The sequence below is a fragment of the Chelonoidis abingdonii genome, chromosome 3, assembly GCF_003597395.2.
Source record: "Chelonoidis abingdonii isolate Lonesome George chromosome 3, CheloAbing_2.0, whole genome shotgun sequence".
NCBI classification, from domain to species: Eukaryota; Metazoa; Chordata; order Testudines; family Testudinidae; genus Chelonoidis; species Chelonoidis abingdonii.
In genome coordinates, this window is record NC_133771.1 from 108,679,786 (window position 1) to 108,705,128 (window position 25,343).

The following is a 25,343-nucleotide window of genomic DNA, read 5'->3' on the forward strand; positions in this document are numbered from 1 at the left end:
GAATTTTCAGTAATCAAATCATCTTACCATGTGTTGATGTTACAGTGAATACAAATACACAGTATGGGTGTTTCTACTCCCACTGAAGTGAATGGGAGCTTTGCTATTGACATGAATGGGGACAGCATTGGAGCCAAGACTTGAAGTCAATTAAAGAGCAGGGCACATTAAAGATATCAGGAATGACCTATAAATCATGTCCCACTTTCATTCGGTGACCAGATTTAAAGGTACATTCTCACTTTGTATCACACATGAAATGATCACTGTGCATTTCATATGTGGAATAAGGGAAGAATAAGCCCCTTAGTGTTTATAAAGTCTTGGTTTGCCACAAGTCCATATAGGAGGACTCAGTGTCTGATTTTGATGGTCTCCACTACAGATTTCCTCATAAAAGAGTCCTAGATTCTTTCAAGGAGAACCCAAGTAACAAATAAATGAGTCAGTGAACTCAAAATATCAAAGAGTCAGCAAGGTTTACCGATCTAAATTCACTTTACTGAACAAATCAAAAATATCTTACTGTATTTACACAAGGTTACACTTTTCCCTTCCTTCCCTTACATTCCCTTTCACACACCCCGTCTCTCTTATTTTATATATATGAAAATAAAATTCAAAAATAAACAAAGTGGGTCGCACTACCTATTATTTAGGTTACCCAACCCTTCCTGTCACAATATCCTGTTTTAAGGTGCTTATAACGTTGCCAGTCTTCAACCATTTGTGATGAAATTGCGCAGCCTGGGTGGGAACTAGCCCAGGCTGCTGATATATATTACATTTTGAAAACCTCAGCTAAGGGTTGAGCTGTCCCCAAGGATAAGGCAAAGCTGTTGTTTTGAAGTGTTAATATTCTGGTGCCCCCATGCCTTGGAGTAGGGGCTTGCAATTTGGTAGGAAGTGGGGGGCTCTTTCATTGGGGGTATGTCTGTTGCTGTTCCCGCAGGGAAAAAAACACCCAAAATTGGCCAGATTATAAGCCTTTGAAAAATCGCAATTCACTCATGCTCAGGAGAGACTTCTTAGAAGATTCCATTCTCACTGAGAAGGGTTGAGCCTCTCACAGCTTCTAGCACTGAGCAGACTGCATGCATCATCCCCACAGAGCAACTGAACATGCTCCCTCCAAGTTCAGTTACCTGCACAGTGTGCACCTGCTCTGGGAACAAATCAGGGTTATGTAATGAAGGAGACTGTTGTCTTTAGGACTCCTGCTTCATTTGTTGCAGAAGACTAAAGGTGTTTAGTGAATGAGATGAGGATTGCAGGAAGAGAAAAGGCAGTCTTATAAGTAAGGCAGCTGAATTCCACCCAGGCGGGGAACTGGATTCTACCCCTGCCTCTGCCATAGAGTTCCAATGTGATGCTAAGCAAGTCACTTAAACCAAACTTTCCACAGATGGTCACTAATTAATTGTGTGTGCCTCAGTCTGAGACCCTGGGGTTTGATGTGCAGAGAGCTGACCACTCACATCTCCCACTGAAATCAACAGGAGCTGTGCTTTGAACATGTCAAGTGCTAAGCACTCTGAAGAATCAGGTCCTATGTGTCTTAGATTGGGCACCCAAAATCAGCAGATACTTTTGACCTTAATCTTGGTGGCTCAGCTCCCCATCTGTAACAAGGGATAACAGCATCCCCACATCTCACAGGTTTCTGAATCACTCACATACTGAAGTGATAAGCACCACAGAAACGCCTGTGAGGAAATTAATGACTCTGTTGTAAGAGCAGAATTAGAGCGGTGTGCAGTAAATAATTAATTGAACAATGAGGAGAAAAGATATTGCACAGTAGCTCATTAAGTGAGCACTGAGCTTATAGTATTTTATATACCACCAAACTTGCTACCACTGACCACCTGCTTGCCTCACCTAGCACAATGGGGCCTCAATATATTGATCATGGCCTATGGCACTATAGTAGTATGTCTATTATAAATGAGATAATAATAACAATACCGTGGTTGCTATTAAAAATGCAATAAATTATCCACAAGTTAGCACTGTGCGGTATCTGCAATACCACTTAACATTCCTTTACTTAGATATCTCAGCATCAAACCACCCATCCCACAGGAAAACCTGTAGCAGGGAACTGTAATGGAGGATGACTTTATGTGCTAACTCTCATAGGCTTCCCTCCCAGATCATTCTGTCAGACATAGGATGCAGAGCTGGTGGAAGCTGCCCAAGCCTTGTTCCAACCACTTTTTAGCCTGCCACAGCCCAGACCAGCTCAGAGAAGGCAATACAGTGGCATCAGTGTCAGGAAGGGGGCAGGGAAGGATATTGCAGGGGGAGAGCCCTGCCTGCATGCTGTACTGAGAGCCAACAGGCCAGAGCAGGCAGCCAGGTCAGCTCCACAGGACTGGAGCTGCTGTGGATGAGAGTAGGGCAGGCTCAACTACTTTAAATGGTGCACCATCGCCCCTGGTTTCAGGGGATAGGTGGGGATTACAAAAGTTCTCCCTTCCACTGTGTGGAAGACACCATGGGGGCAGCCCCCAAACCCATTCTATGGTCAGGTTCATCACCCGGAGGCCCCACACCTCCTCAGCAACAATGGGTCTCTGGCATGCCCTGTGCCAGATCCCTCACACCAGGGCTCCATTGAAGGAGCACCGCCAGGGCTGCCTAAGCAATCCCTCAGGATATGCCTTAAACGGAGGCTCTGCTGTCATGGAGAGGAGCTGTGGAAAAATATTACAGTCACAAACTATATAACATTTCCACTCATAGCTCCCAGGGGCCAGTGGGGAAAAATGTATATCCCTCCTGGCCCACCCCGGTGTCCCTATTCACTAACCCTCTCCCATATGGATACCCTGAACCTGCCTTTTATAGGGTCCAGTGGAAGGGAATAACACTGCTGCAGAGGTGGTTAACCCTCCTTTTGTGTCAGAGGTTGCTCTCCTCTCCATCCTGCACTGATCTTAGAGGTGATCAGTCTCACAATTATTTTGACTCATATTGCCGTTAACCTGAACTGCAGCTATTTGTCCCAATAAATAAGACGTAAACCACAGAGGACTGAATTAAATAGAAATTGACCAGCTAGCATAAGCAAAGTGCATCCACACAACACAGCCTTCATGCCAACATTTTTTAAAAAATAGCATTCCTTTTAAAAAGAATTTTTAAAATGGCTCCACTGGCTGCCTTTTTGTCCTCAAAAACTATGCTTAAAGTCATAAACATCAAAATAGCTCTCTCCTATCAAGCCACCTTTGTTTCTAAGGTTATTGCAATATACAGAATAAATACTTTTGTTGTTTTCAAACTCTATCCACTGGATTACTATAAAATCATATTGTAACAGGAAATGAACATTTACTGTTATCTTCCCCTACTCTCCCCACAAAAACTTTGCTGTAGTTTAGCCTACCGGTATAATATTGGCTATTACTCTGAAGGAGAATATCCTGCTGCCCGGAGTGGCACCAGGGTTTTTGGCACCCTAGGCGCAGGGCCGGCTCACTGGTCCCACGGCTCCGGTGGACCTGCCACAGGCGTGCGTGCGGATGCTCCACCAGAGCCGCAGGACCAGCGGACTGTCCGCAGGAACGCCTACGGGAGGTCCACTGGAGCAGTCTGCCGCCCTCCCAAATCCTGGTGCCCTAGGCGATCACCTAGGTCGCCTAAATGGAAGCGCCGGCTCTGCCTGTTGCAACAAAAACCAAAACAGCTGGCAATGAATTTTTGTAGGAAGACAAGGTTCAAAAGCAACAAATACCAATTACTTATGACACACACATATACACACCTATTTTGCAACTCATTTAACCTCTTGGTGACAAGAGATCCTGTTGTTCCATTCCTGGAAATATATGTATGTTACATAAACACCACGCACTAGCGTTTCACGGAATGGAAACATTTTTTCAGATAACTATTCTTATGTTTCAGTTCAATGCCTGATAGAAGATCCTTTATATAACTACAACTTACAAGATCATTGCCCTGTTCCATTCATTACCTCTGACGCATCTGGCATTGGCCACTGTAGGAAGACAGGATACTGGGCTAGATGGACCATTGGTCTGACCCAGTATGGTTGCTCTTATGTTCACTGATTTATCTTTCTCCAATTTATTTTTAGTCCAATCTTAAAGCACTGTACAAACATTGACTTAAACAGACCTCACAGAACCTATCAGGCAACAATTATACTCACTTTATAGCCAGGGAAACTGAGGCACAAACAAATTAAGGGGAAGATTTTCAAAGACACAGTGTTTAACTCCCACTGACAATAAACAGAAGCTGGGCACCTAACTGCTCATTGGAAATCCCTCTCCAAGTGACTTGTTGAGGTCACGTAGTAAATCACTGGAGAGGTTGTGAAGAGAACCTAGATCTACTGACATTCTCCCCTGTTTTAAGCACTAGGGTTTGCTTCCTCACAAAAAAAGAGGTTTCTAAGCACACCCAGGTAACATCAATAATCCTCCAAGAACACATTTTATATAGAATTTATAGAAACTGGGTTTTTTTAAAGCCAGATAACAAGTCCACCATTCTCCCTTCCAATTTAGATGCAAAATAGATCATCTTTTAATCAGAATAGTAATGTCAAGTTTCCAACCCTCTTACTGAGTCTCTGCAACTGTTGTATAAACATATTAACAGGCAACGTTTTCACAGTAGTCAACTCTATGTGATACTGCCTGCTCATTTCCTGATAGCAGGGTTTCCTCCATTTGCCTTTTCATATCAAGAACAATCAGCCCTTTACCAAAATGTTTGCCTTTAAAAACATGCTTGCAAGCTAATTCACAGCAGAAATGGCATTGCTCTCAAGCCTATCCTTATTTTTAAAGGCCTAAGTGATCATTTAGTCCATTTTTACCTCTGGAAGATGTGAGAGGATCTTTTTGTCGCAGTGATGTCATCAATTCTCAGAATGCCTGCACAAGCACTTTTACAAGAAGTTAAAAGAAAGAATTTTTTCCTGTCATTCCTTTCAATTTCTTAAGAGAAAATGATCAGAAAGTCTATTGCTACTTTAAGTTCAGTTTTAGAGCCAAATTCTGCACTGATTTCTCTGAATCCTCTTAGAAACCATCCCAATTGTCTTAGGCCAGGTCTACACGACGCGCGAAAATCGATTTTAGATACGCAATTTCAGCTACGAGAATAGCGTAGCTGAAATCGATTATCTAAAATCGATCTACTCACCCATCTTCACCGCGCGGGATCGATGTGCGCGGCTCGCCATGTCGATTCCGGAACTCCGTTGGTTTTGGTGGAGTTCCGGAATCGATGTAAGCGCGCTCAGGGATCGATATATCGCCTCTAGATGAGACGCGATATATCGATCCCCGAGCAATCGATTGTAACGCGCCGATACGGCGCGTCGTATAGACGTGGCCTTAGATACATTTATTTACCTACCTGAAAAGTTATCTCAGTGTTTGCAGTAGTCAGGAAAATATGAGGGAAGATTGCAGCTACTTGAATTTATCTATCATCTGAGGCAAATTCCTAAAATTAAACACTATACGCCTTAATTAGGAAAGTCCACTCAAGTAAACAGGACGGAATAGGTGTAAATGAAGAGAGTTTTGGACAATATTTGTGTGTCAACACTGTTATAAAAATTAATGGCCTAAGACCTGGCTATCCTCTCAGGCTCCCAGGGCAGTATGTCTTTGACATAAGGAAAGGAAGATTTACAGGGCAATTCCAGAAAATGAATGGATACTGAGCAGCAGAAGTGTATAGAGCTTCAGTGGCTGGCAACCACAGAGCCAGAAATATCAGATGAACAGTGTCTCCCCAGCACTCTCAATTCCTAGTCATTTCAATGGATGTCAAAAGAAATCCATATCACAGGCCCTCATTTTTTAAGGAAACCTTCTGCAGCCTCCTCATCTTGTTTCTAGAACAATCTCACCAGATTTCCCTTCCCCATTCAGGGAACTGATACTGCCCCCAAATACCTAGAAGAAAAACACAGTTCATTAGGCAAAATTTCCTGTCTGATTCACCCCTTTCACTGACAGTTCTCCGCTGTTACTTATCATCCATTTACATTCCAGTGATGACAATGAAATGCAAGGACGCACTGGAAACATTCAGCAGCAAATCAAGCTGTTAATTAAATTTAAACATATAATGAATTTAGTATTTGTAAAATTAGCATATGATCATTTTATCTTGTTGCCCACTTACCACATGTATTATTCATCTGCCAAGGCCACCTGGCGAGTAAGTTTGCTCAGAGCTTTGTACTGAGTAACATGAGTTTGATCAGACCTGGTCCGCTCATGCCTGTTAGGTCTGTGCTGATGTATGCACAGCAGCAGAGGACAATCTTTTACTCTGCAGCAGCAGAGCCAGACAGTCAGGGAGACAGCAAGAGCCAACAGTCAGTGCAAGATGCTCTGTAATTGTATCACAGCTTTCCTGTGAAAAGAGGGAGTGGAAGTCCCAGACTATGCACAGGAATATGCAGAGGAAGTGGATGGGAGTTGGGTGAGTTTGAGTATGCATGTATGTATGACAAAGAGAGAGAGAGACACACACACACACACAATCCTTGCGGTACCGTGTACATACTGCATACAGTTTTTACAAGCAGGAGGACAACACTGCATGTGTTTAAACCACTTCTGGGGAAGAAAACTAGAAGAAAGGAAGAAGAAATTGGGGGGAAGAGACAGAGAAGAGAGAACAAAAACATGGTGGCAAAGAAAAGGGGTGTGTGTGAAAGAAAAATGGGAGAGACTGTGAGAGGAAAACAGTATTGAAGGGTAGAGAAAAGGTAAGGGGTGAGCATGCTACCTAGCAACAGGTTTATGAAATGATGTATACAGTTTGCTGCTGGGAGTGCAAACATTCGGAATTGTAGTTCAACAAAGATGTGAAATAACTATAATGTGAAACACAGGAGGAGAATATTAATGATCCAGGCAGGAAACGGAATAGTATAAATAATATTAAGTGGGACAGAAATCCAAATGTAATTAAAATTAAAAAAAAAAAACCTCCTACTTACAGTATTCTTCTGGCAAATAATTTCCTGTAAAAATAAAAATGAATATTAAAAACAGAACTTGAATAACCTTTAGAAGATTTATGTGTTTAATACTGTTGGGCACCAATAAACACTTACAGAAGACCTGGAGGGTAGGTTTTATATTTTCATTTTGTCAAATTGCTGTAAATAATAAGCATCAGCTCTGCAGAGACATTAAGTATTTAGATCAGACGCGGGCAAATTAAGGTCCGCAGGCCACATCCAGCCCGTGGGACCATCCTGCCCAGCCCCTGAGCTCCCAGCTAGGGAGCCTAGTCCCCGGCCCCTCTCCCGCTTCCCCGCCTTTCCCCCGCAGCCATGCCGCCATGCATGCCACACTCTGGCCTGCCGCTCCCACCGAGAGCGGCTGCAAGCTCCTGCTGCTGGTAAGGGTGGTAAGGGAGCAGAGAGCAGGGGGGTTGGGTAAGGAAGCAGGGGGCCCTAGGGGGCAGTCAGAGAGGAGGGGGCGGTTGGATGGGGTGGGGTTCTGGGGGGGGTGTCAAGGGATGGGCAACAGGGAGGGTTGGAAGTGGGAATCCTGGGGGGCCTGTCAGGGCGCAGGGATGTGGATAGGGGTCGGGAGGGCAGTCAAGGGACAGGGAGCAGGGGGAGTTGGATAAGGGGCTGGGATCCCAGGGGGCAGTTAGGGGCGGGGGGTCCTGGGAGGGGGTGGTTAAGGGACGAGGAGCAGAGGGCGGTTGGATAGGGGGTGGGAGTTCCGAGGGGCCTGTCAGGGGGCGGGGGTGTGGATAGGGGTTGGGGCGGTCAGGGGACAAGGAGCAGGGGGCGTTGGATGGTTTGGAAGTTCTGAGGGGGGCAGTCAGGAGGCGGGAGCCAGGCTGTTTGGGGAGGCACAGCCTTCCCCATCCAGCCCTCCATACAGTTGTGCAACCCCGATGTGGCCCTCGGGCCAAAAAGTCTGCCCACCATGATTTAGATATTAACAGATCACTGGAACTGTGGATTTAGCTTACATTTTCTTCATCAAAGTGCACAGTAGTCATCCTTGTCCCTGCCCTAAGGATGAATGCCATGCTAGTTTGAGAGACATTTATACTCAACAGTCATCATTTCTACACTGTCTGTGAAAGAGACCGTAAAACTAGCGTAAACAGTAGTTTAAATATTTTTACAATATTCCCAAACTGCACTAGAAGCGTGAATAACTGAGAGCCAGTCCGACTACTTACTGCTTGAGTGGTTTGAAACTGAATTTGTACTAATATGTCTCAGGCAAGGGGTGTGTGAAAAATTCCCAGGGTAAATTTGACGTTTTATAGTATTTTTAAAATATTGATCCTGGAGTAGACATGGTTTTGATATGGTAACCCACTATGGCAGTGGTCCCCCACCTTTTTGTGGCCGGTAGCACATTCATGTTTTCAGAAGCGTGTGGCGAGTGCCAATAATTTTTCAAGGCTTATTTTGTATTTGTATTTGTACATTAAATAATACAAAAATCATCATATTTAATATTACATAATATATGAATCCAGAGAGAAGCCGAGAGAAGCTACAATGTCAGAGAACACTGGCGCCCACAGCCTCCAGCCCCAGAGTTCTCTGTCCCCGGCAGGCACGGGGCTGCAGCTTGTCTCCCGTGCTGGGCACTTGGCGGGCCCCGCGCCCGCTGGGAACAGAGAACACCGTGCCTGCAGCCTGATTTCTCTGTCCCCTGCAGGCGCGGGGCCGCAGCTTGTTTCCCCTGCTGGGCACTTGGCGGGCCCCGCGCCTGCTGGGAACAGAGAACACCGCGCCTGCAGCCTGATTTCTCTGTCCCCAGCAGGCGCGGGGCTGTGGCTTCTCTCCCCTGCTGGGCACTACGCGGGCGCACATAAATGCCCGGCGAGCACCATGGCACCACTACACTATGGGTTACATATTCAAGGCTTCTTCCTGCACCCCCTATTGATAGTCTGTTTGCAAAACCACATTTGAAGCCTGATCCTGCTTCTATAGGAATTTTGTTATCGATTCCAAAGGAAGCAGAATTAGCAAATGGCTATTCAGTGTAGCAGTCCACACATGCTTCACTGGGTAGGACTGAGCTTATTCATCTCCACACTAAAAATGGAGGGAGTGTCAAACCAATGATCTTTATTTCTCAGGCTGCACATATAAAACAACTCTACAACAGCCATGTTTAGTGATATAAGGATTCGTCTCAGGTAGTTACTTCCAGTGAGGTCTGAAGTCAGGGATGGACTGTACCTGCACATATATTCCACTACTTTACAGCTGCCAGCTTGTCAGTTTATCCCCACTTGCCCTACAGCGGGATTTTAGTTACTGTTTTTTGTTGATGCTTGTTTGAACTGCAAGTTGCAGGCTGCTTTCCCAACTTCTGGGTAATTATTTTTAAAATGGTACTGAATTCCTTCTCCCATACCTGAAATTTAAATTAAAAAAATCCCAAATTTAAATATATGGGTGTAAGCAGAGTCAGGATGAGCTGTGCCCTGACATCTGGTGGTGAATTAATGGGAAGTGTGGAAAGAATGTCTGGAATGTGAGGTCTCAAATATTTGCATAGGCATGCCCAGAAAGGAGCCTGGGAATGGTTATTTTGACATTTCTGGGATCCCCAATTTCTTCATTGTTGGGGCGGGATAGATAAGGTGTTGCCATCTGATTGTGTGAATGAGGAACTACGGGACTGCTTTGTGACAGAAATGTCTCAATATAAATTAAATGACACTTGCTAGACAAGGGACATGGGTTCCAAAACCAATGAATTGAGAGAGGTTGGGGGACAGGTATTTTGTGCTTGGTGGTGCAGTTGCCTTGTGGAGCTAGAAGCACCAGTCTACCCCTCCTCTCTCCACTGGGGAATGTCAGAGTTGATTTTTTATTCCCTTAAGACTCTAGTTACAGGTTGCTGAGCTGAACTCACTTTGGGCTACTGGGCACTAGCATGGGGCTCCCTACTATGTGCTGAAATCACAAAAGAGCTGAGCGGAGCCCTGAGTGCTGGCTCAACTAGTGGTGGAGCCTGAAGCTATACTGTGGCACAGAGACTGGTGAGTGGAGCAGTTTGTGGGATGGCTGGAGTGGACCACGGGACACGGCTCGGTGAGCAGAGTGGCTGGCAGAGCGGAGTAGCTGTGGGATGTGTGAAGCAGCCCACAAGCTGAGCAGTTGCAGGGACAACTGGAAGCAGCTACGAGGCAGCTGGTGGAGCGGACAGTTTGTGAGGATGGCCGGAGGAGCAAAGTGGGCGGCTGGTAAGGCGAGCAGTTCGTGAGAAGGCGGAAGAGAACCCACGGAGAGAGGCAGTTTGGTCCTGGACCACGTAAGGGTGCCCCTTCACCCAGGCTGGGGGGAGGGACCCCTACAGATAGACTCTTGAATTCTGGGGCGGCATTGCCCAGAGACTTTTGGGTTGTTGGACTTTGGAGTGATTGACTTAAGACCCTAAAGGGGAAAAGGACATTGCCAAATGTACTTGGGGGTGGTTATGGTTTGTGTTATAATCTGTTTGTGGTGTTTCTCCAATGGGATGCCGCATTGATTCCTTCCTTTTATTAAAAAGATTTCGCTACACCTCAGACTCCGTGCTTGCGAGAGGGGAAGTATTGCCTCCTAGAGGCGCCCAGGAGGGTCTGGTATGTAAGTGTCCCAGGTCACTGGGTGGGGGCTCGAGCCGGTTAAGCATGGTGTATTGAAACGGAACCCCTGGACACTGAACCTGGCCCTTGTTCCTGCCAACTCAGAGGGGCAGAAGGGTTACATGGGGAAAAAGAGCAAGAAAACCATAATTATACAAAACCATGTGCTCATACATCACCCCTCTTCTAACAGCTGACTGGTGAAAATGCAAGCGGGGTGCATCTTCGTGCATAGGAATCCCTCCTGAGCCACATACACACTTCCATAGCTGTTTTCCAAACCACGAACCAAAGTAGCTAGGGAGTGGGGCTTTCCACTGTGAACAGGATTTCTCCTGCGCACCACAGGAAGCCCGGCTTTTTGTTTTTAAAAATAAATAAATGAAAATCAGTAACAAGTCCTATCTAGCCAACTTAAGAAACATAAGGGCTTGTCTATAGAATGCATTAGTCCACACCAGAGGGATGTGAATTCTAGTGTGCACTAGTGTGTCACAGGCTAACTGACCCATGTGGACCCTACTGCCATTCACTGAAAGCTCACCAGTGCGTGTTAACATAGTACTATTTGAAACGGCGGTAGAACAACACGCACTAGGGAGAGTTAGTGCATGCCAGCAGGGATCACATGGGCCAGTTAGTGTGCAACACACTAGTGCACACTGGAATTCACACCCCACTGGTGTGGACCAATGCACTATGCAGAGAAGCCCTAGCAGTACAAATAAAGCTAGAGTAAATCATTAATCATTAAGTATTGTTATAGAACTTCAATAGGTTACCCAGTAGTGAAGCTGGGTTTGGGGCAGTTGTGGACCTGGGGGGAGGGCAATGGGTCATTGATGGTGGCACCTTCATTTATACCTATAGGCTTGAAATGCACCAAACATACACCTAAAGACTCCTGCCACTGAGGTTATCGATTAGCAGGAGGTTTTGTAACTGTGTAAGGGCCTAACCCAGAGCCTACTGAAGTCAATGCAAAGATTCTGAGAGAGGAACCATAACAGAACCTGGTCTAAAATAGCTAAGAGATTTGTTGTACTCTTGCTAACTCCTATTACCACTATTGGGCCTGATTCAAAACCCACTGAAGTCAAGGGGAATCTTTCCATTGATTACAATGGGCTCTGGATCAGGCCCATTGAGGGGGGAATTTGGACACCTATGGCCTAGTGCTATAAGCCTTATGCATGCTGAGCTCCCGCTGATTTCAATAAGAATCCTGCACATGGAGGATTGCGGGATCGGGCCCTTAAAACTATGAAGGGTGGAGTTTTCAAATGTGTCCTGTTACCATGGAGAGTCAATAGCTCGGCATCTGACTCCCTTCAGTGCTTTTGAAATTCCCATCCTTACTGATTACTTATGCAGTACAGTGGACAATGAGGCCACTGTAAAAGAAGTCATAAAATTAAATTCAAATAGCTATTTTGTCATTAGATTTTTACTCTGAGGGCACAGACAAATACACTTTTGTGTTGAAAAGAGAAAGAAAGACAGAAAGATGGGTAAACCACAGAAACTTACATGAAAGAGGCTGCTCCTAAACAGAGCCTTCCTCAGCAGTATACTCTAAAATTTGCATAGTAGACAAATATTTCTCACTATGTATAAACTGAGAATTATATTTTAATTTAAATAAAACTCATAATTAAAATGAGTATTTATGAAACTTTCTGGTAGCCACAAAAATTGTTAGTAAGTGACAGGTTATAAACACTGACTTCTCAGTGACAAAGTCATTTTCTGGGTAGTTTTAACAGTGATTTTGACAATCAGAAGAACACTATGCTTAAACAGAAAGTATAACAATAAGGTAGCTCTTATGTTTCATAATAAAGCAGGCTAGAAATTAGCTTAAAGAGGGCTGTGTTGTCCAGTGGATTAACACAAAATGCTAGTTTTGTTCACAAATCCAAGAGCACATCAACACTGTCCCACAGTTCAAACAATGGTGATGTGAACAGCAGTGTGCACCAAAATGCTGCGCTGTAACTCCCCACATAAGGGCACTGTGGGTACACACTTCCAGGTTCCTAGTTTGTGTTAACACAGTCCTCTTTAACGAGAGCTAGGAACCGTTTAGTTCATGCCTGCAGTGGTCAGAAAGGGAAGTTACAGCAGAGCACTTGGGTGTGCACTGCTATTCACACCCTTGTTGTCCAAACTGTGAGGCAGTTAGACATGACCTGTGTGAGAGGGCTGAGTAGCCTCGTCCAAGTTTAGAGGAGAGTTCTGCGCCGGTTGGATATGAGACATTGGTGTAGTTCCAGAACTCTGGTGGCAGTGAAGATTCAATAGAGGCAGTATTATTCCAACTATATCCTCTATACATATGCAGAAATCAATGGTGGCTAAGGAGCCAGCATAAATATATATTAACAAAATTCTAATGTAAGATCATTTCTGCAGAAGTTTCAATGGCATGGATGTTCAAGCAGTATTCGTAGTTCAAAAGAAACACAGTGTGTTGAAGGGAGGAATAGCTTAGCATCACTACTTTCGCCGTGAAAGGAGTCAATGCACATCGTGGTATGATTCTATCTCTAGAGGAATAACTAGCACTGCCCATGGTTTCATAATGTATAATATGTGAAATGAGACCTACTGAAACTCAAGAGCAATAAGGTGCTATCCATATATTCACAAGTACCGCAGTGACAATCCAAAGAGCTGAAAACATGTTTTGGAGGGTGGGGCGGCAGAGAGTTCATTCCCTTTTATGTTAACTGGAGGAGCATATTTTCAGCTAAAACTTTGTTCTCCTTGTCCCTGCACACATAAATCGCATTCATGCAAAAATCCTTTTTGTTACTGTTTTTTAACCTTTCCATACTTTATTATTGTAAAAAAAAAAATCCATTTCTTTGGTATACATATGAAATGGCTGCAGTATAACACTATGCAAATTTTGGAAGCAGACTGTAGTATTTTGAATGGGTGGTGCTTATGAACTTATTAACAGGAGTACAGAAATTACTACAAAACAAACCTGCTCTGTAACCATGATTGGGTCAACTGATATGGATTCTAAAGAGAAGAAAAAGTTACCAGTCTTGTACAAAGAATCTTAGTAAAATTGAAACAAATTGTATGGGGGTTTTTTTTGTGTGCATGTCATGCAGAGTGCATGTAAGAGCTTCCAGAAATCTGTTTGATGGGAAAAAGAGTGCATGTAAGAGCTTCCAGAAATCTGTTTCCTTAGGGAAAAAACGACAAGCAAAACCCTCTGACCTCTCCAATTGCATTCCCTACCCTTCCTTTATTCCAGAGGTTCTCAAACAGGGGGTGGGGACCCCTCAGGGGGTCATGAGGTTATTACGGGGGGGGTCGTGAGCTGTCAGCCTCCACCTCAAGCCCCACTTTGCCTCTAGCATTTAAAATGGTGTTAAATATATAAGGGGGGCCGCACTCAGAGGCTTTCTATGTGAAAGGGGTCACCAATACAAAAGTCTGAGAATCACCGTTTTATTCCATCCAACCTTTCAAGCACAAGCTGAAACTAAAATAATTGTTATCCAGATCTTCTTTCCTCTTCTTTTTAGCACCATCAAAGAGAGAGACATTGGATGAGAGTGGCAGGAGCAGACAGCGGTGTACAAACTGATGAAATCCTTTGACTGCTAAACAGTCCAATGGGCTGAGGTAGTGGGGGAAGGGAGAAGAGGCTGAGTCATATGAAACTTAACTCATGAATTAAGGCCAAACTACAAATAACTTGACAAAAATAGAACCAAATCCTACTCCAGCCAGAAGCAAGGAGAACTGAGCCTGCATGGTAATCAAAAGAATATACCCGAGCAGAAGGCAGCACCACTCCCCATGCTGCTTCCCACAGCTGGCTCACATGCTTCTCCTCAGTAATTTTACTTCTATGGCCATTCTGCACCAAAAAATTCAAAATTCTGCTCCAAAAATTTCAAAATTCTATGCACAATATTTTAAAATTCTGCAAAATTCGGCAAATTTTATTTGTCAAATAAAAGTGGAGGCTCCAGCATGGCATTGTGAAGCACAGGCCACTGGCTGCACAGAGGTGGCAGATCACCGTGCAGCTCCCACCGTGGGACATGGACTCAGTGGTGAGGCTGCACCCAACCCTGACACAGTGCAGGGGCCGGGTCTGCCCCAGAAACACGCCACTCTGTTCCAGGTGCACCAGGTTTGGGCAGTCAGGCTTAGCAAGGCAGGATTCAAGTGTGAAGGGGCTTAGTGTGGGGGGATCCAGGTGTGAGTTCAGAGGGTTCTGTGTGGTGCAATCTGGGTGCGGGCAGCTCAGTGGGGGATCTGGGTGCAGGGGGATCTGGAAGCAAAGGGGCTTTTTGGGGGGTTCTGGGTGCAACGGAAATGGGACTTTGCAGGGGGTTCAGGTGAAGGTGATTGGGGCTTAGTGGGGTAGCCTGGGTGTGAGGGGGCTAGAGCTCGGCACAGGGGTCCAGGGGGGTCAGTGGGGAGGTCCAGATGTTGGGGGAGTGGGGCAGGGATCCAGGTGCAGCTGGTTTTGGCTTAGTAGGGTGGGGATCCCGGTGCAGGTGGCTGGTTGAGGTTGTCCATGTACGGGGGAGTGGGGCTCGTCCAGGAGGGTTCTAGTTGGTGGGGAGGGGTGAGGCTTAGTGGGAGGGTCTGGGTACGAAGGGGTCTGGATGCACAGAGGTTGGGCAGATGGGGGAGCAGCTCCCTGTACAGTGCTCTCTCCTCCTGCAGCTGAGGAGCAATGGGAGCAGGAAGTGTGGCAGGGGGAGGGGGCTTTGCAGAGCTTCTAACAGCTTGGCGTGGGTCTGACATGGCCTTGTATGCTATGCAGGGGAAGAGGAAATCCCATCCTCCCCAGCTCAGCCGGGACTAGCAGCCGAGCCCAGCGCAGGGGAGGAGCCACCAATTGGGTCTTCCCCAATCCTGCCCCCTGCCCCACAGTGATTTACCTCTCTGAGGGCTGCCCTGGGCACGAAAACATATTGCTAGGGAAGGTCACATGACTGCTCTTATAGCTTCCCTTTGCTTCCCCATATAAAGTCATTTTTCTGCAGGAAAGCAAAGAAATCTGCGGGGAACGTAAATTCTACCCATGGGCAGTGATGCAGAATTCCCCCAGGAGTGTAATTTCTACAACTGGACAGGATCAACTGTTTTCCCCCGCAATCAGGACTGAGCAGAAGGCGGCTCCTCCACAGTCAGTATCACTCTCCAACCATACCACACCCCTCTTCTCTTGCTCATGCGTCAGGATACTAAGCTGGAGCATAGGGGAGCCATCAGAAATGTGCACATGGTGTAGAAATGTGAACAGGATGTACACCTATAAGTCAGCTCTGTCATGGACTGTTAAGAACTATCCACTAGCAAAACTGTCCACTAACAACAGTGTCACCCAGTGTGTCCCATTTACATAGAATAGGAGTCTGTTATGGCTCTCAGCTCAAACGCTTGTTTTTTAGCTGAAACCATTCAGACTCATGACTTCAGCTGTAGAAGTTCCTGGGTTCAATCTCCAGTACTGGCCAACAGCACTACAAATAAAGTGTTAAGTTTGTTTTTGATTTAACTGGATTTCCCTCAAGCTTTTATTTATTACTTGTATGTCTTGCAAAGTTGCAAAAGAAAAACACTGCTGGTTGTTTGTGTTGCTGCTGTGGATTTTTATTTGTTCGAGTTTTTTTAACAAAAAGTAGGGAAAAAATTCCTGCATTATATGGAACATTTTCCTCTGACATCCTCTATTTGAATTTTTGTCTTAGAGGGTGTGACAGAATGCTGAGAATCAACAACTGAACCAACACCTCTGGTCACTGTTTACTCAGGTCCTGCTCAGGGACCTGATTGGTAAAGGAGAGGAGTTCCTGATTACATATCAGATTGGGGCTGGGAAGCTAATGAGCCCATTAACAAGGAGACTGGAGAAAAGCGCACAGGAAGGAAGTGCAAGTGGGGAGAAGCAGAAGAGCGAGAAAGGCTAACAGGGCCTGACAAAAGGGAAGTTCTCTGGGAGGAGACATCTTTTCTCCCCAGATTGCAGAAGGGGTAGTAAAACTAGAGGACATGGTAAATACTGTGACTGCACTAGTAGGTAAAAGGTACTGGAGCAAAATACTGTAAATAACGCACGTCTACACGAGAGACGGTCTGTTTGTGCAAAGCAAAGAGGATGGGAGCAGTGGGTGTCCCAACACATAGCGAAAACTATTAGTCCTTGACATGAAAGAGTAACAAATAGCAAGTAATAATGTCCAGTGCTACAAGCTTCAGACATTATATCCAATCAGACTTCACTCTGTCACTTTGTCACATGATGGTTTTCCACTACAAGTCTCAATTCCAGTTAATATGACACGCACTAAGAGGTCTCCAATGACTGTGCATGGCCTGGAAGTTGCCTTTCTTAACAAGGGCCATTGGAAGGAACCTTCCTTTGGTCACAGGGTCCAAGTCCAGAGGTAAATCTTTACTGTTGTGATTTACTTTTTCACTGCCTCAGCAGCATGCAAATTGCCCCATCTTAGACTTCCACAGGCCTGCTTACCAAGGTTTAATTTACACCCCCTTTCTTATGATCTCTGATTTGGGTCCGAGGCTTCTGCAAGCCTGCAAAGACATGTACTAATCTAAAGTTCCATTTTTAAATTAACCTTTGGGCAATTTTTAGAGATTCACTCTCCGCCCAAACGGCTCCGCATCAGGCTTATCGGTGATGTATCATGTGAAGTAATGGTAGTAATGCCTTTGTTTTCTGTACATTGCATCTTTACATTTATAAGAACTTGTGTGGTGGCAGCTGTCATGTTGTTTCCAGACTTCCTAGTACAGACTGGACACACTCACTGCACTCTCAAGGCTGTTTTACTTTTTTAATTGGCTGTTTTCCTTAATCTACAAGGCAAGTGCACATGGTTGCACTCTGCATTTGGTAAGATATAATATGGAAATCAGGGAGTGCTTCATAGGTTCATAGACTTTAAGACCAGAAGGGACCACTGTGATCACCCAGTGTGACTTCCTGCAAAATACAGGCCATAGAACCTCACCCAGTAATCCCTGCATCAAACCGCTGATCTAGAGCATCTCTTTTAAAAAGGACATCCCATGCTGATTTAATGACTCCAAGTGATGGAGAATCTACCACACTACTAGAGAAAATGGCTCCATTGGTTAATTACTCTTACTGTTAAAAATCTGCTCTTTATTTTTAGTCTGAATTCGTCTAGCTTTAGCTTCCAATCTTTGGATATTGTTATGCATTTTTCTACTAGATTAAAGAGTAACTGACTATTAGAAATCTCTTCCCCGTGTAGGTACTTGCAGACCATGATCAAGTCACCTCCTAATCTTTTCTTGGATAAACTAAACAGACTGAGCTTCTTCAGCGTGTCACTGTTTTCCAAACAAGTCTTCCAAACGTCTAATCATTCGTGTAGCTCTTTTCAGAATCCTTGAATGGTCTGCATTATCATTAGTAATCTGAGTCTATGTTTCGAGATAGGCAAGTATGAAACATTTTCTTCAGTTACCTTCAACGACTGCAGAGAGTCTGCATTTGTATCACAGTAGAGGATAATGTTGTTGGCCATACTGAAGCTCTCTCTGACTCCCAGGTGGTAGAACAAGGAAGGCTGACGGAAAGCATCACTCATCTCCACCACTGCAATATCTGCAAAAAGCAATAACAGAATAACGGTAAGTCATAGTACCTAAGCTCTTCTCCTCCACCAGTTGTTGTTTGACAGAGTCTGCATTTTAAAGAAGGAAATAAAGAACATGAGGGTTTCCCCCTTTTTAGTTATCACAGCTGAATTTTCAGTACATAACCAGCAGGAAGTGGTTTCTCTTTACAGCATTTTTTTGTAAAGAGAGCAGAACTTCATTTCACTAACTAGAAAAGGATAGAATGTCACTGAACAGGAGATAACAGAAAAGCTCATTTTGAGCCTTGCATAAGCACATTTGCCTATCCTGTACATCAGGGGTTGGCAACCTTTCAGAAGTGCTGTGCCGAATCTTCATTTATTCACTCTAATTTAAGGTTTCACAAGCTAGTAATACATGTTGACGTTTTCAGAAGGTCTCTTTCTACAAGTCTATGATAGATAACTAAACTATTGTTGTATATTGCAGCTCATATTTATGAGGATGTTTTTTAAATCAAGTAGCTCTCTTCTCCTGCAATACCCTTGTGGAGTCAAAAAATATACTACATTAAGAGAACTGACTCAGCTCTGCTTCTCACGCACACACCATCTGTCTCTTGCACCCACCTCACTTCCTCCTCCAGTCAGCCAAAATATACGGATTTTAAAGTAAAAAGAAAGAGTCAAATGGGTTATGTAAACCATTGGTTGTTAAAAAGAATCTGCTTTCCTTTCAACCTCCATGATTACCTGGGAGAGGTTCTCTTTTAGAAGCTTCAAATGTTTTGTTTTCTTTGAGTGAATGGGACTGAAAGCAATTCTCTATCCATTTACATTTTCTTTGAATTATAGTCTATTACAGCAAAAAGAGGAACAGAAATGTAACACCCAAATATTACTTGTCATTCTCCCCCTCTCTTGCACACACAAATATGTACTATAACATTAAATGGGAAGCGGGGGAGGGGGGCGGGAAGAAGGGAGTAGGAGAGAGAGGGGAAAGTCTAACAAGAGCTGAAGAAGTATTATGACAATGCCACTGTACTTTATCTCTGTGTGATTATGCGTCTTAAAAAAACAAAAAAAAACAAAACCAGCAGCAAGTTCTCCTTTTACAGTATTTTTTTAAACTATTGTTACTCATGTCTGCAACTGTATGGCAATTTCTTGCAATACCCTTGAAAAACTTTATTGCACTAAGTTAAGGATCTTTGGAATCTATTGTATTCAATGCAAAGGTTATGTATTATTGTGGGCCAGGATGATCAAAGGACTACATTGAACAATGTGTCAGACAAGCATGACCTTTTGGAACAAAACGTCAAATGGAATTCCTGGGAAATATCATGGCGAAGGGGAATACAATAACACTGGTTATTCAAAAAAACCAACCATTTGAAGCTATGCCCTGAGGAGAGAACCACTATCTGATGATTAGCTGTTCCTGAAGGGTGGAGGAAATCAAAGGCTTATAAAGAAAAAGGCTGATCTGAGCAGTCTGTGTGCTAATTCTGAGCTGAGGCTGTGAACTTGTCATCACAGAAAAACACATGGATGGGTTTGAAGGATTAATTCCTATCAGAGCTCCTGCTGGAGTTGGGGGTGAACTCTGGTAAGCTTTTCAGCAGGCATGTAGTTTCTTTTATTGTTTTTAATGTGTTTTCTTTGTGATCCTTTCACCTAAAGAATACAAGAGGTTGCTTACAAAGAGCTGTATGTACCTTATAATTGCAGGCAATTACACTGTTTATAACCTCTGGAGAGTGAGCAAAGCACAGCTGCTGACCAGTCTAGGCTATCTGGCTTGCAGTGGAACTGTGCACCATGGAAAAAAAACCTGGTAAGGAGGGTGAGACGTGCATCTCCACACAAGAGAGGTGATGACTGGGAGTCAGAAGTCTAAAAGTGGGTGTTCTCGATGGACCACGGAGAGGAAATGCAGGTGGAGTTGCTCGGAACTGTGACAACGTGAGTTTATCTTGAGCAATTTTAAGCTATGGTATACTTTTCTTGTCATGGTGCTAAGAGGGGAATTTGAGCAACTTTCCATTATGTTTAACTCTTGAATTTTACAAGATGGTTTTGAAACTCTTATGGGAAAAAAAGAGTAACAGAAATAATACAAAATAACAAGAAACAAAAATAATTTCAAAGCACACAGGTTGAAACCAGACAAAAAATATGGAAGATATTTGAGATCATCTGTTACGAGCACTGCTGAAATCTCATGTTCTCACTATCATGGGAAAACACAGTGTATAATAACTCAGCCCATTAGAGATTAAACTCATCTTGCATATCATTTTGCACAGCAGCAATTTATGAGCGAAATAGATAGCATTTTATGAGCATGTTATTCCTGCCATCTGAGAGTATCAATATTAACTTCTAGCATCAATAAATCTCCCTCAGGAGAGAATTCATTTCCTGCAGCCCTTCGAGCAAGGAGCAGAGAAAAGCCCCGACCTTTGCCAATGTTTTGCTGCAGGGGATCTAAAGCTTTTTCCTTGCACGGCCCCCACGCTGCCACCTCACTCTTGGTGTCACATGGCCAAGTGCACTTCTGCCCAGTGTCTTCTTCCTGACACTCTCAAATTAGGGTAATACATAAACATAGAGAAAGCTGGACCATTAGAAGGAGGTGCAGCTATAGGTGTGGGTGGGAGTGTAAATTTCATAAAATTTATGGCAGCATCCTCTCTTATCTATATCTGTGGACTTATATAGCTCTCATCATCACAGTATAAAAGTGAGTCCCAAGTATTTAAAAATAGAAACAACCATCTCACTCGCTTTCTTCCTGACTAGCCTGTAGGAGAAATAGCTTGATTAGGTTATAAATTTATAGGCTTGGATTATGTCTGTGTGTATGAGAGAGAATGTGTGTGTTGTGTGTATGGAGAAATTATTGGGACAAAGCTAGGCCAAAGAAATGACCTATGGATTTAGTTAGGAATAACGTGAGGCCTATGGTCAATTCCATCTCCTGCAGGAGTACTGTATGTCCATATTCTAAATCCAGCTTCCTGGAAGTTCTGTCTCCCATTTTACAGGCTCCTGCAGTGTAGCTGTCACAGGAGGTCTTGGTTAAGAAGCGAATGGAGATTTCTCTAGTAGATGAAGCTAGTCTAGTAGTTTGAACTTTTGGATATCAGGATAGAAACCTTGAACTTTACTTTGAATTCAAGAAGGAGTCAACACATGGAGTGCAGAACAAGGGGATGCATTCACAGCAGTTTGTGTTGCTAAGCAGACAGACTGCTGTATTTTGTAGTGAATTTTTCAGGCTTCGTTCCTAGATATAAACTGCAATAATCTTGCCAAGAGCTCACAAATAGGTGGATCGCTGGGAGCAGATCTGCCTCCAACAGGATAAGGAACAATCGTCTAATAGCAGGGACCTACCCTGTCTTGTCTATCTTCTTCCACAGACATCAACAGAGCAAATTCCTCAAACCAGGAAGGGATTGGGGGTGAATCTAGTGATCAATTTCTAAATTCATTATAAAGACCTTCTCATTTCTGTAGTGCGTGAGCAGGGATTTTAAAAAGCGAGACTAATACTTGGAAGGGCTAAATCTGATTCTATCGAACCTATGACAAAAATTTAGTGGGAGCAGGATTTGATCTAGCCTATGGATTATACTGGTCATGAGTATATAAAATGCTAGAACCCCATTTGACATGGTTCTGTAACCATGGTATTCTATCACTGCCATCAAAAGAAGAAATTAATCCCTTTAATGTACTCTTGCAGTAGGAGACTGTTTATCTGTCTTCCGTTGACTGGAAAGTATTGTTTTACAAGTTATAAAGCAGCATTTCAGCAAGGGTTACTGTAATATTTACAGATTTGCAGTGAAGTAAAACGGCCTTTCAGTTCATATATCAAAATATTCACACTTCCCCTTTAAGGGGAGAGAAACCATAATATACGGGTGAAATTCATCTGTGGTATGAACAGAAGACAAAGTCTTCTCAACATCTAAGTCCTACAGGTTCATAGAAGAAACACAGAAGATGAGGGTTGGAAGAGACCTCAGAGGTCATCCAGCCCAATCCCCTGCTCAAAGCAGGACCAACCCCAGGTAAATCATCCCAGCCAGGGCTTTGTCAAGCCGGGCCTTAAAAATTCCACTGCCTCCCTAGGTAACTCATTCCAGTGCTTCACCACCCTCCTAGTGAAATAGATTTTCCTAATATCCAACCTAGACTTCCCCCACTGCAACTTGAGACCATTGCTCCTCTGCCACCACAGAGAACAGCTGAGCTCCATCCTCTTTGCAACCCCTCTTCAAGTAGTTGAAGGCTGCTATCAAATCCTCTCCTCACGCTTCTCTTCTGCAGACTAAACAATCCAAGTTCCCTCAGCCTCTCCTCATGCGTCATTTGCCCCAGCCCCCTAATCATTTTTGTTACCCTCCGCTGGACTCTTTCCAATTTGTACACATCCTTTCCATACTGGGGGCCCCCGAACTGGACACAAAACTCCAGATGTGGCCTCACCAGGGCCGAATAGAGGGGAATATTCACTCCTGTGCTCTTGTTGGTGCCATGGCTGGCAAACTACTCAGGAGGTTTCTGTACATCCTGTGTACTGCAAAGGGAAAGAATCTGCTCTGGCCCCAAATAGGCTAGTGGACAGACTGAGTTTGGGGACAGGCATGGGTAATGTGGGGGTGGAGAAAATGCAGTGGAGGATGTGCATTGCAACCCCACAGTCTGCCAACTGGCTGTGGGAGAAAAGGGCAAATGCTATCCCTCACACAAAGCCAGACCACTGGGGCTTTGTTCAAAAGGCTGAATTTCATTCTCTGGATAAAAAAAAATTGATCTGGTTACAGGTCATTAATAACCTTCTTTAAAAACCGGAAATGATACTACCTTCTTTTGTAAAGCATTTTCAGATCAACAGGTAAAAGTGGCATGCAAAAGCTAAATATTATTTTTTGCTAGTTAGCAGAGTAAAAACAGGCACCAGTCAAAAGAGATGAAGTGGGGGGTACAAGACTATCAGTGTTACTGGGCAAAAAATGCCTACACTATAAATACTATCAACTGAATAATTGTACCTTCAGAAAAGAAAGTTATTTACCTAACAGTAACTCGAGGTTCTTCAAGATGTGCAATCTCTATCTGTATTCCATTGCAGGTACACTTGCGCTCCATGAGCCTGGAATCAAAGAATTCTTGCAAGCAGTGTCTGCTGGTCTGTATATGTGCCCTTGATCTTATTGTGCTTCTAAAAGAGGGTGTAAAGGGTGGAGGAGACTGACCATCTCTTCAGTTCCTTCTCTACTACAAATCCAGGTATGATCTGAAGCAGAGGGGAAGGAGGGCAGCTAGTGAAATACAGATAGGGACCACACAACTCAAAGAACCTCTAGTTACTGTAAAGGTAAGCAACTTTCTCCTCTTCTTTGAGTGCTGGTCCCTATGTGCATTCTACTGTGGGTGACTAACATGCAGTACTCAAGTAGGAGAAGAGAACGAGGATACAGATGCCAAAGCTGTTTGAAGACTCAAAGGATGCATCAGAAAAGGAGTTTCCGACCAGAGCATAATGTCTTGAAAACACGTGGCTCAAACTCTATGTAGCTGCCCTGCAAAATGTCAACTTCTTGAAGAAATGCCACTGAGGCCACTTGTGCCACTGTAGAGTGCTCCCTTACCCCATGAAGAGAAGGAAGTTGTGACAACTGGTAGCCGTATAGGATACAGCCTGAGATCCCTTTAAAGATCTTCTAGGAGGATACAGCTCAACCTCAGACTCGTTCTGCAGTGGCAAGCAACAGTCTAGGTGATTTTCTGATTGGACAAGAGAATGAAGTCTCTTCTCCTCTTCAGATGCATGAGGTTTCAGGAAAAAAAAAACACAGAGAAGCCTGGTTTATGTGAAATTCTGAAACTACTTTAGGGGTGAATTTTGGATATAGTCATAACAAAACTTTGTCCTTATGGACTATGGTGTATGGCATATCTGCCACTAGGGCTCCAAATTCACTTACCCTTCTGGCTGAGGTGATGGCTAAAAGGAATTCAACTTTCATTAACAGGTGAGACACAGAACATATAGCTAGTGGTTTGAAGGGGGCTTAGTGAGTGCCAAAAATACAAGGTTCAAGTCCCCGTGAGAAGTTGGTTTCCTTACTGGCAAAAAGGTTCTGATTAGGCCTTTCAAGAATCTGCAAGTCAGCAGGGGAGTGAAAACTGAATAACCATCTGATTGCAGAGGACACACACAGAGATTACTTCCAGGTGGACTCATACAGAACTGAGGGAGACACCAATTGTTTTGACAGAGAGAAAATACTCAAAAATTAGGGAGATATCTGTTGACTCTGGAAATACATGTTTCTGCTGTGCCCAGATGAAGAAACACTTAAACTTGGCAAAGTCACATTTCCTGGTAGAATCTTTTCCGATATTAAGAATGGTTTGTAAGGCTTCAAAGCAGGAACATTCTAGGCTTGACACCCTTCCAAAAACCAAATCCTGAGATGAAGTGCTTTAGGCTTGAGATGTTTGATCCTGCCATTCTCCTGGGTCAAGAGATCGAGAAAAGACTGAATGCTGATTGGCAAATGAGATGATATTGGTAGTAGACCTGGGAACCAAAATTATCTGAGCCAATTGGGGATGATAAGGATGACTTTTGCCCTGCCCTCTTGAATTTCCTGTAAGATCCAAAGTAGGAAAGGCATAGCTAAGATGACCTTCCTTCCCTCCTTGGGATCTTCTGGAACAGTATATATTGCATTTCCTGTTTGTTTGGGAGGCAAACAGATCCCAGACGATGGTTCCTCACTGAGGAAAAATACTGTTCACTACTGAATTGTGCAATTCCCACTCATGATTGATAGGAAAACGTCTGTTGAGGGTGTCTGCCAACACAGCATGAGTTCCTGGAAGGTAAGCTACGGACAGGGTAATTAGATTCCTAATATACCAATTCCATAGGGTTTCTGCTTCTACCCACAGGGGGTGGATCTCACCCCTCCCTGTTTGTTGATGTAAAAGATAGTTGTCATGTAGTTTGACATTATGAGGACATGGTGAAATTGGATGAATGACCGAAAGGCT

General features: G+C 44.0%; 1 protein-coding gene across 1 annotated transcript in view; it reads right to left on the reverse strand.

Moving 5' to 3' along the window:
* Positions 1 to 25,343, reverse strand: part of MAP3K5 (mitogen-activated protein kinase kinase kinase 5) — a 165,180-nt gene that overhangs the window by 88,289 nt on the left and 51,548 nt on the right. Inside the window, exons 2-3 of the mRNA XM_032770078.2 lie at positions 18,144 to 18,283; positions 7,010 to 7,033 (exon numbers count right to left, since the gene is read on the reverse strand). Coding sequence (XP_032625969.1) covers positions 7,010 to 7,033; positions 18,144 to 18,283 — 164 coding nt within the window. The remainder of the gene's footprint in view (positions 1 to 7,009; positions 7,034 to 18,143; positions 18,284 to 25,343) is intronic.